An 11,181-nucleotide genomic window follows, 5' to 3' on the forward strand; every position below is an offset into this window, starting at 1 on the left:
TATTTACGGCGTTTTCTTCGTTCTTAAAATTGCTTGTAGAAGACTAAACTTTACGTATCAAATTTGTATCATTTTAAACTTAATAATTACCGTCAATTTTATCTCAGCAGGCACACTAACGTCGTCATGATGGCAAAATGATGTTGTATTTAACCCTATTTGGACTGGCCCTCCTCCTCCTAAGTGTTTTTTCATAACTTCTGAAGCATACTGTCATAACTTTTCATCATTTGTTAGTTTTACGATAGTCAAAAAACGTTTGGTATGACGTCACTTTTGTAGTCGTAAAAACTCATTTGTTAACAGTTGTCCGGAAAAAGGAATCGGCTAAATGCCTTTTTCAACATCCTTGAACTTTTTGCCGTCCGTTACTCTAGGTATGGAAGGAAAATGAGGGGGGCGGGAAACCCCAAAAAGCCCAGCCTGAATGAGGTTAACATTATTCTTGCAGTCGTAACGTGGGATCTTTAATTTATACTTATCGTAACATTTATACTTTTTAATAGGAAAGTTCTCTGGGGCGCCGTTAGATCTTACTATCACATTTTCCAGGTGTGGCTTTAGAATTCGAAAAGTTTTTTTATTTGCTGATTTTTTATATCTCGCCAAATTCACCTGCCGAAGAAATTAAGTAAGTAAAGATACAAAATATAGATCACAAATTGTGTGATAACTTTGTCTAAAAACGCAAAACTTTGAAGAATTCGTTTTTTATATGAAGAAAGTAAACCGCGAAAACCGTAAAGACATTATACTTTCCTAACGAGAGTCTTCTTTAAAATAAGTATTTTTATAGGAAGATTCTTAAGTTTTTGACTAAACTTTTTCATGCGGGCTTTTTGGGGGCTCTAAAGTGACGAAAGAGACATTTGGTTGTCACGTAAAGTGTTACAAATGAGGTTAATTGTACCTTAATAATTTAGGAGATATTATAGGATCGTAATCAATAAAAATTATCAACTCCGAACGCAAGTGAAAATGAATATCTTCCAACACATATTTAATTAACTTTTTCTGAAAGTTCGCTTTCTTTTCGGTCTAGAACGTTTTTTTTTTTTTTTCCACTTTCGACGGGTAACCATATTTTTGGGGGTCCATTGAGGATACTACCGAAATTGGAAGAAAAATAAATAGTGTACACAGGAATACTCATAATTCCTTCCATCTTAATGCATAGTACGATCAACAAAATTGCATTGATTCTCTAGCCATAGTTTTTCTTTTAGACGTACGTGGCGCGTTTTTGATTTCAGATTTTTAGTGATGGATGTCGGCCGATTGTAGCACATACTAAAAATCTGTAAAAAATATATTCTGTGGTAAAAGTTTCTTTTTAAATGGCTGTTCTGAAATTTAGAGTATATTTAAAACGCAATTTTTATGATTCTCTTCCTACTTTTATAACCCTTACCCTAACCTGCTATTTTTTTGTATTTGATCTGTATGGGTTTTTTTTATTGAGTTGCTAAAAATGGGAATATTACTTCTGTAAGCTACAAAAAAGCTGTTATTAACCTTGTATTCCCCTTGTTGTTTTTTTACTGCGTCCATAACCTAAATTGACTTCAATGCCTCATAGTTTTTGTATATGAAAAAAACTCTTGTTAAGAACATTTTTAGAAAATATTTTAAGCTCTAAAAGTTCAAAAAATTAGAATTTTCAAAGATTTTCTCGAACGCAGTGTTTGGTGCCTTTATAAAACGAACGTGTGGACCACATTGGAAATTTTGCCGTCACAAGAACGTTGCACCAATGTCGCGATATAGGGACATTCATCGACAGATATCCATTCTGCTGCTTGTATATAATAAACGATCAGATTGTTTATGCAATCGCAGTAGCTACTCTTCATGCGCAATCTTTGAACTAGCTTTTCAGTGAAGTTAGCTCCCTTACCCGCTCGGTTACGACACATTTGGTCAATTTGAACAAGTCAAAATTCAAACACGGAAGAAAAAACCACCACATATATTTGCACAGCAGTGAACCCTTTACAACTACGAAACCATCCTGAACAAACAAGCCATGTGCTTATAATCTGACTGCTCGAAGTGAGAAATTTATTACTTTCTTTGATCTAAAATATGGTAATGTATATTTTTATTAGTTATTTTAATAATATGTTACTTTTTTTCCTTTTTGTTATACTTTAATATTTTCTCACTATTTCATTTTAGGCTTTCATCACATTTTCACTTCTGGCATTAGTGGCTTGCGCTGTGGTATGTATAACATGTCAACGCTTTCTATCTAGGTTTTGTGAACAATGGTCTATTTCTTTCGTTAAGTATAATTCGCAAACCGGACACATTTTTTTATGTTCTTCACTTTACTTACAGGCGAAGGACTACACTCTTGATTTTGTCGAGAAGGGTCAATCTTTCACAGAAAAAATTTTAGTCGACAAGAAAAATGATGTTATTGAATATGATGTGCCTGCACATGCTGGAGTTGAAGCTGGAAAATATCTTACAGATTTTAACTTAGTAAGTGTATCTACATAAACAATTTATGACATAATTTATTTACTTTTTCAACCTTACCGTAATAAGACAAGAGAATAAATTCCATCTAGCTACTAATATACATAGCGCATCGGTAAAGAAAGATTGAAAAAAGGCGGTAAAAATTTTAAGTTCGTCAAATATCATTCAATTTCAATTGTTGTTTCCAAATATCCATTTTTATATACCAATTTCGAACTAAAATGAATATTGAAAATATGAAATGTTTTTATCCTCTGATATTAGGGGCCATTTACATTCTTCTCTTGAATTTTGGTTATTAATGCACTAAAAAGGGAAGGCGAATTCAGCAAAAAAAAATGTATAAATAGTTGGTCAGTATAAGCTTTTTGTTTGCAGAAAATATTAGTCGCTGAATCACAACTTAGTGAATTTTCATTGAGTATTTTTTACCGACAAGGTATACTAATGGTAACTGGCTATATCAAAAACATTTAAAAATAGATCTCCTTTTTACATTCCAGCGTTTAACTGTTATGAAATTGGATAGATTCAAGAAATGCTATGCCATGGAAATCCCTGCTGGGGAACCAACTCCCAAAGATGATGAAATTGGCATTAAGAAGGTAGAATCTAAGTTTTGTTCATGAAGTTATGTATTTGATAAAATCTATCAGGTGTTTGATGCTTACTAATGTATTTTTTAAATTTTGATTTAGGTTAATGGAAAATTCCCAAGCCATAAATATTGGGTTGAGAATTTAGACATTCTTCCTCTAACGGAACTTGATTCTACTTCACTATCCAAAGCCATCAACGACTTTTGTGGCAAATACACTGTTGTAAAGGTGAAGCAATATGCCGAAAAAGATATGGAAACAGTTGCTCTTCAAGCTGCCAAAGGTAGGATTTGATATGAAATTGCAATATAACGATATAAGCCACGATAGGGTACTTTACATTTACCGTGTTTTTTTTTTCAACATAGCGTCAAAGGTTGGTCGATCAAAGAGAAAGACTGTGACAGAATTTATTGCTTGCGATAACAACAGTCAATTAACAATTGCAGAATGTCCTGGACCAAAACTGATCGTGAAATGCAAATTTGTTGCAGCTAAAACATGCGTGTACAGAGTATCGTGTACTTTGGGTAGCACTGGATGGAATTGCCCAGGAGTCCACAGATACCATATTCTTCACTGTTGCGATTATGGTTGTAAAAAATAAATAATAGAAGTAAATGACAAATTAATTTTTGATCTTGTTTTTTATGTGAACTCATAACTCCAAACTCTTATCCAAAACAATTTCTAAAGATTAAAAAACACATGCAACATATAATCTGCTAACTGTGTTCCGCCCTTGTAATTTTATTTCATCAAGAGAAATCTTTCTAAAAATCTAATTTTCAAACAGAATGTTAAATTTTGTTAATTTGATGTTAAGAAGTGGTATTTTGGCCAAATTTTGCAGACGCCACAGAGATAATGCTGGCATAAGCATAAACTTATTGCTGCCGTTTTATTCCCTCTATGATATACTCTAACTGTACCAAGTTTGATTTCATTTGAGAAAGCCTATGAATATGGTTCGGAATGGTCTATTTCTTTTATTAATATCTGTATTGTGTACAAAATACTTTGTGCTAAGGATGCGGGAAATAACATTGCATTGTTAAATTTTGAAAGAGAACACACGCATAGCATGCATATGCCTCAAGGGAAGACATTTTTGAGGGAAGAATATTTGGAGGAACTTATTTTTGAGATAAAAGGCATTAAATAAATTTAAGCAATTAGAATGATTTTTATTGAAAATGTTTAATCTTTGCTCTTTGCTCTACAATAGCAAAAAGCGGATCTCATTTTACATATAGGTTCCACAATAATTAAAAAAAAAAAAGTTTCTTTCCTCCTCAAAACTTCTGTTTTGGTAGGAGAACTTTACAATTTACAAAAGACATTACAAAATACTTTTAACCCGACGCTTTTATTTCTTTCGGGTAGTGAATATTACAAAATGTAGGCTTCCATATCGCCAACATTAATTATGTACCTGTCAATAATGGCAGTGAGCTTTTTAGTCTTGTTGGATGTAACTAAGCCTATAATAGCTCTAAAAAAAAGGTTTTTTTGCAATTAGTCATCAAAATACAGAAAAAACACAGCAAAATCAACTTCGGACGTGCTTCTTTGTTTCCCTGTTATTATTTTAGTTGTATAGATAGTCAGTTTGAACTAGTCATAATTCTCTCGTTAATGCTGACAAACACACTTAAGCTATTTGGTTGTATTAAAAACTTTAAACGATACTAATATATGTCGCCGTTAGGAAGTTATTTTTGCAAATTTTTGAAAGTTCGTTAGCTGTCACGTGGACTGTTCTTTGATGTAAACATCGTTAAAAAAGCCACTTGTGCATTTTTAACATTGTTTATCCAGTCTACCCAGCTGCCAATGTAGAGCTTCTGCAGCCCACGCGATGTAGAACATTTTTCAGTCGATGCCGTTTCCCCATTTTGAAAAAAATGAGTGACAACATGTAGTAATAAAATGAATTTATGTGACCACGCAATATTTTACCGAATTTCGATCATTTACTCGATGATCAGCGTAATGACGTCGAAATAACTTTGACATTTGCCGATTTACGCATTCACACATATGCATACGCATTCTTATTTTAGATGGCGATTAGATTTGCATAGAAAAGTAGCTTTTTTAACCTGTTTTATCTTAGGACTCTTTTATAATTGAAAATCCTGCAAAAAGAGATTTTTTTCTTAAATTGTATGAGTGCTTTGAGACTAAGTGGCATTAAAGTGAGCAGTGAGCTTCAAGATCAAAATATCGGTCCATTTAATTTTGTAGTAAGTTTAAGGGGGCTAGCAGGCGTATAGCAGGCGTATATCAGGCGTATAGCAGGCGTATAGCAGGCGCAGTATTTATACGAGGCATGTTATAGCTAAAGCAAGTTTCGGTTAAATCACAAGTAAAAAAATTAAAACTATTGCTTCAAGATTATTTTTAAAATTTTGTTACTCACGATTAATTGCAATTCTATGAAAATCTGTACTGACACCAGCTTAAACAAAAGTATAGAGTGTTACGAAAAAAGAATTTTAGCAAAGCAGAAAAGCATCGACATGAACAAACTTGCTTTTGGAAGATGCTTTAAAATCATAACGTGCTTTAAATATGCCAGTGTGAATCCCTCTTATTGTGTAGCTTAAAACAAATTGTTTAAAAGAAAATATGTAAACTATTTTTATCATTTCGTGCATTATATTTAGTTTAGGTGTCGAACGTTTCTTAATATTCAATATAAAAAAATGATATATATAGTGATGAATATTTTTGGATAAAAATGACTTGATAAGTGATTTAAAATGAATGATATGTTTTTAAAACATTAACATATCTTGTGTTTTCTCCTCTTCAGTGTTTGACATGTTGAATAAAGGATTTCTTTTATGTTTTTTCCTCGTTAGAAAAGAACTGAAATCAACTTCCTCATCATCTTTTGTCATTTCTTCTTCGTCTTTTTCTTCTTCTCTTTCACTAGCAATTTCATCAATACTATTCTCGAGTTCGTTACTAAATGAAAACATAGCTTCAATACTTTCAGAGGTGGCTAGATCATCTTCCTCTCGATCAGCTGGTAATTGACCTTCCGCGTAAAGTGGTTTTATCCGCTCTTCACTGCCATCTTCGTCATAAGCGTCATTTATTTGGGAATTTCCACAATTTTCTTGGAGATTATCAAGTCTTTCTAAACATTTAGTTGTATCTTCATCGTTGCTAAACGCTTGTTTATGAAATTCAACATTACTTTGTTCCACATGTGTTATATGTTCACTGTTCTTTAAATTATTCCTGGGTGAAGATGTTACTATGTCTTCAGCAGGTATATAGTCGTTTTGAAGAGCTTCCGTGTTATTAGTATTAACATTATTATTATTGCTAGAACTATTTTCAAGATTAAATTCTGTAAAATAATTATCTGTTATTTTTGGAGTAGTAGTTCTTTTACCGCGACCAAATTTCACTTTCTGCATTTTAAATTTATCCATATTTTTTGACGTTCTTACGGAAGGAGATGCAGTGGATGTAGTTGCTATAACGTGACCGTCGTCAGATGGTATTGAATCAGCATTGTCTTCGCCAATGTAAATATCAGTTTTTCTATGAGCGCCACTGGTTTCAATAGCATATGTGTTAGAGAATGTTGGAGTTCTGCTGTCTGTGCTGATGACAGGTGAGAATTGCAACACATGTTCATCATGAAGTTGAACATTATGCTGCTTTCCAATTCTTTTTTGTTGTTGCTGTTGTTTTCGTTGTTTTTGTTTCTCTTGCTGTTTTTGTTTCCGTTTTTGTTGTTCTTTCTGTTTTAGTTGCTGCTGCTCCTGTATTTTTTGTTGTTTCTGTCTTTGTCTAATTTCTTTTTTCCTTTGCTTGTGTTCTCGGCGTTGTTGCTGTTCATTGTCTTGTTCTTCCTGTATTTGCTGCTGCTGTTGTTGTTGTTGTTGTTGTTGTTGGTTTTCAACGTCCTAATGGAAAGATATGACAGTTTGTTAGCTAGGATGTGAATAAAAGCAACCAGCTACGATAATTTTAGTTAACTTCTTTAAAAACAACATGTAGATATTGAAACTCATTTAACTTTTATAAAACAAGTATTTCTTATACCTCACTCCTGTTGTTACTTGACCCTTGCATTCTCCTATAAAAAAATATAAATTAGTAAATTTCGAAAAAAAACAAATTCGGGTATCGTATTTTGCTGTAATCATATCCGCTAAAAAATTCCTAATTTTTTACTCAAGGAAGACAAAAAAATTATGAACCATTTCCAGATTTTGGTAGTTGATTTAAAAAATGTGTAATGTTATACTCTGGTAGTTGACAACCCTAAAAGATAGAATTTAGAGTCATGATTGCAAAGTTATTTTTTAGGGCTGCAAAAGTCTATTATTAATGGAGCAACAAATCCACCAAACCCTACAATGATTGAACAAAACTGTCAAAAGTTGATTTCCACAAATATGATCACATTTTGACACCTAGAGCCGACAAAGTAAGGAGCAGTAGTGTATTGCTCTGTAACGGAGAGTAATTCATGATATTTAAATCAATCTCTGGTAAAAGTATGTGTGACATTCTTAGTATTAGCAACGCGTTTTTTTTATGTGTGCGCAGAAACAGATAATGTGATACCAGTATAAAATTTTGTTTTCATTTCACTGTGCCTTCGCTATAGTGCAAAATGCTTACACGTTTTTGTTAGAGCATGCGCACTTTGACAATAGTGGAGAGAATAAAAACCTCGTAAGATTTAGAGATTGTTTTAGCGTAACAATAGACACACGAAAGAACAATCAATACTGTTTATTTTTTGAGGGAAAGTCAATATTAACGTGAAGTTGGAATGTTATGTTGGCGATTAATTTCCAGTGTAGCATTGATACAAAAGAATATTTTCTTACTTCCTCCTTCTTCTTTTACATATCACAACGACGGTAATGAAGATAACCATTAGAAAGAAACCACAAGTAAGAGACGCAAGTAAAGCGTATATCAGTGTGTCGTCATCATCTTCTTTGATAGCAGCAACACCGACTGTCGTACTGGTTGTTGTGGTAACTGCAGGTGTTGTTGGTATGCCGAAGTTTTGTTCTGTTAGGGGATCTGATAAAATTTCAAAAAATGATAAAAACTTTGTATGTATGTTAAAAATTGTCGGATTTTTACTACAAGCCTTTAAAGCATTATTAATTAAGAGTACGACTAGAGCCGTATTGTTAGATAAACAAAGAAACAAACAAATACAATTAAGACAACAAGCAAACAAACTTACATTTACTATAACCCTCATATTTCACCATCACACAATTTCTGCCATCGTCATCATTTTTCACAACTTGATTATTACTACAGTTTACAACTATCTTTAACAGAAGACCTGGAAATTGTTTCGGAAATTCTACTTTTATCTAGAAAATAAAGAAATTGATGTCAGCTAGTAAAATATGTTATATTCTGTCTTAGAATGTTTTGCTTTAGAGCAAAATTCGACATATTTGTATCATTTACCTTATTTATTTGGAAGTCTGTAAAATTTAAGCAATTTTTAACCATAACACTTTCGATTTTGTCGCTCCAAACATTTGCGTTTAAGTTCTTCGGGTAATCTTGTACGGAAACGTCACCAATACTTGGTTGATTGTGGCCAGGACATAAGCTCCCTGTTAACGATGTAATTTCGTATCCAGTGAATGAGGTACGATCACTTGGAACAAATCCGACATTCATTGAATTGAAAAAAACTAAGTCGCAGCCTAAGAACAACAAAAACTGCCCTTTATCTCAAACTGTTAGTTAGACTGCTAAAGAGAAATAAACAGTAGATAATGCTTTTTTAGGTTTTAGGACCTAAAATTGCTAATTTTCTCCATGTTTATCTATATTTTAATATCCAACTTTCCGTTTGTAATAGTAGCTGCGAGTCACGGTGAGTTGCCATGGATTTCTACAGACTTACGGCTACCAACTAGTAACTTTTACAGCTGCCTTTGTAAAAATGTACAACTTAAATATACAGAATATTTTTCTGTGTCTGTACTAGAAGCGAACACTAAAAATCACATTTCCTTGTTTTAAAATACATCATTGGACTTGTGGCTAATAAGTTTATAGCATGAAATATGCACACCATCTGTATTCATATCTGTATAGGCGAAAGACTTGAAAAGAACGCTGCAGTTTGATTGTTTATTCTGCTAATTATTATAACTTTTTAATATTTGTAATTATGCAATAGCGTATAGAAATAGAAAAGAATAGCAACCAGTCAGATAACGATAGTGCAAAGACCAAGACTTTTTTACATTTCCCTGCTCATATGTTGTTCCTGGATACGTAATTATTTAATGAGTTAAGAATGAAATATAAAGAACTACATTACTGCGTGCAAAGTGAAGCCTAATAATATTTGTCAAAATGATAAAAATTACATTATAATAATAACTTTACTAAGAAAACTTTAAAGAAAATATTTTAAACATTTTTAAAAATAAAATAACACTTTTAAGAGCGATCATATCTTTCTCCTCTAAACCTACATTAGCAGAATTCAAAAGACATTAAAATCGACCGTGTTCTTTCCTACCTGCTTCTTTGAGGTTATTTGCACAAAACAAGGTGTGCGTTTCATCATGTCGTGCTACAACCGTGCCTCCTTTACACGAGAGAATCTTTTCTACGTCGCCATCTTGTCGTCGTATAACGTCAATCAGAGCTATACCTTCCATATGGAAGTAGAACATAATGAAATAGTGTAGGTGGGTTTTCATCACATCTAAATGAAAGTAACTATACGCAGTCCGCAATTTTAGGAATTTGGTTATTGCAACATTTCCATAAAAGTTTACAAAAAGTCCATATTCATTTTTTATATGTTATCTATGTTTGGCAAAAGATAGAAATAGGATGTGGAGAATCACTTTAACCTTAATCTTATTGTTACCGTCACTGCGTTGCTTTAGGTAGCCGTTAAATGAAATGTCTGAAGATAGCTTACCGCTGATATATTATCTTAGGACCGTCCTTGCGATGGGGTGGGCTAATCGTCGAAGTAGCTAAATGCGCAAACGTAATTGGGCTTTAAGGAGATGGAGATATTATGGACAAATTTCAACCTTCCGATGATGTCACGAATAGAGGGGTGACATAAGCTAAAATTTATTATTGCTAATTTGTTCCTTTCGTGACTTATAGTAATTTGCAAGTTTAGTTCCATTTGGAAAAGCATATCAAAAGTTATAGAAAGGGGGAAAAAACCCTAGACCGAATAGGGTCGAGGCTTACAAAATTTTAATAAGAAAATTTGTTTAAAGATATTCCTGTTCTTATAAACAAACGTGTATGATGAATGGTGAAACAGATTTGAAAGTGATGGTGTACTTCATGTTCAGAACAAACTGCAGATAATGGTACGTTTTTTTGTAAAATTTTCTTAATAAGGACAGTGTGGCGTGGAATGGGCAAACATTAACACCTTCACGTCCAGTTTTTGTAACGATTGAGAAAAGAAAATATCTAGAGAAAATGAACGAAAGTTAAAGCAACTTAAGATTTCCTCCCTCTACTGGAATATATGTTTTTGTAAGACGCTCAGCCTACAAAAAGCCTTCAAATTTTCTTAACTTTCTCAATTTGGAGCTAGAAAAATTGTTTTTAATTTTTCTTTTTTGTCATTTTAGTTCGCAGGATCGTTTCAGTACTTCAGTACTCCTAAATGATCTTAAGTTGTTTTAAAGTTTTGGTCTTGTAAACTATACGATCCTTTATTTATAAAAAAACACGTATCTCCCTCGCACATTATCGGTATGGATTAAAAACATTTTACATAAGAACACATTATACTGAAATTAATGAAAATATAAGGATATTGGTCAAAACGTAAAAATTTTCAGAAAAAAGTAGGTTTGAAATTATAAAAGATATTAAGCAAGCAGAAAGCACTAAACCTTGAAGTATATAATAACTTCACATACCTGTTTTAATATGAAGGACATATGAATATTTTCTTCAAATGAAAATTTCCCCTCTCGCAAAATATCAACAAAGAAGATACAGCGAGTGTTCATACAAAAAAAAACATATTTAAAAATGCATACGTATAATGATAGAAAAGATTTTTAATAATTTAAAT

At 32.6% G+C, this 11,181-nt stretch overlaps 2 protein-coding genes across 2 annotated transcripts; one reads left to right on the forward strand and one right to left on the reverse strand.

Moving 5' to 3' along the window:
- Positions 1–2,063: 2,063 nt before the first annotated feature.
- LOC130625657 (uncharacterized) lies at positions 2,064–3,718 on the forward strand. Its single transcript, XM_057440757.1, has 5 exons — positions 2,064–2,223; positions 2,341–2,487; positions 2,991–3,092; positions 3,186–3,369; positions 3,455–3,718. The coding sequence occupies exons 3-5, from the start codon at positions 3,003–3,005 to the stop codon at positions 3,691–3,693; spliced, it is 513 nt and encodes a 170-aa protein (XP_057296740.1). The 5' UTR covers positions 2,064–2,223; positions 2,341–2,487; positions 2,991–3,002; the 3' UTR covers positions 3,694–3,718.
- A 2,085-nt stretch (positions 3,719–5,803) lies between these two features.
- LOC130625855 (glutamic acid-rich protein-like) lies at positions 5,804–11,156 on the reverse strand. Its single transcript, XM_057440968.1, has 7 exons — positions 11,024–11,156; positions 9,637–9,825; positions 8,562–8,806; positions 8,326–8,461; positions 7,955–8,156; positions 7,158–7,191; positions 5,804–7,018 (listed from the first exon to the last, which is right to left on the reverse strand). The coding sequence occupies exons 2-7, from the start codon at positions 9,818–9,820 to the stop codon at positions 5,870–5,872; spliced, it is 1,950 nt and encodes a 649-aa protein (XP_057296951.1). The 5' UTR covers positions 9,821–9,825; positions 11,024–11,156; the 3' UTR covers positions 5,804–5,869.
- Positions 11,157–11,181: the final 25 nt, after the last annotated feature.

Source organism: Hydractinia symbiolongicarpus, chromosome 14 (assembly GCF_029227915.1).
Source record: "Hydractinia symbiolongicarpus strain clone_291-10 chromosome 14, HSymV2.1, whole genome shotgun sequence".
NCBI lineage: Eukaryota > Metazoa > Cnidaria > Hydrozoa > Anthoathecata > Hydractiniidae > Hydractinia > Hydractinia symbiolongicarpus.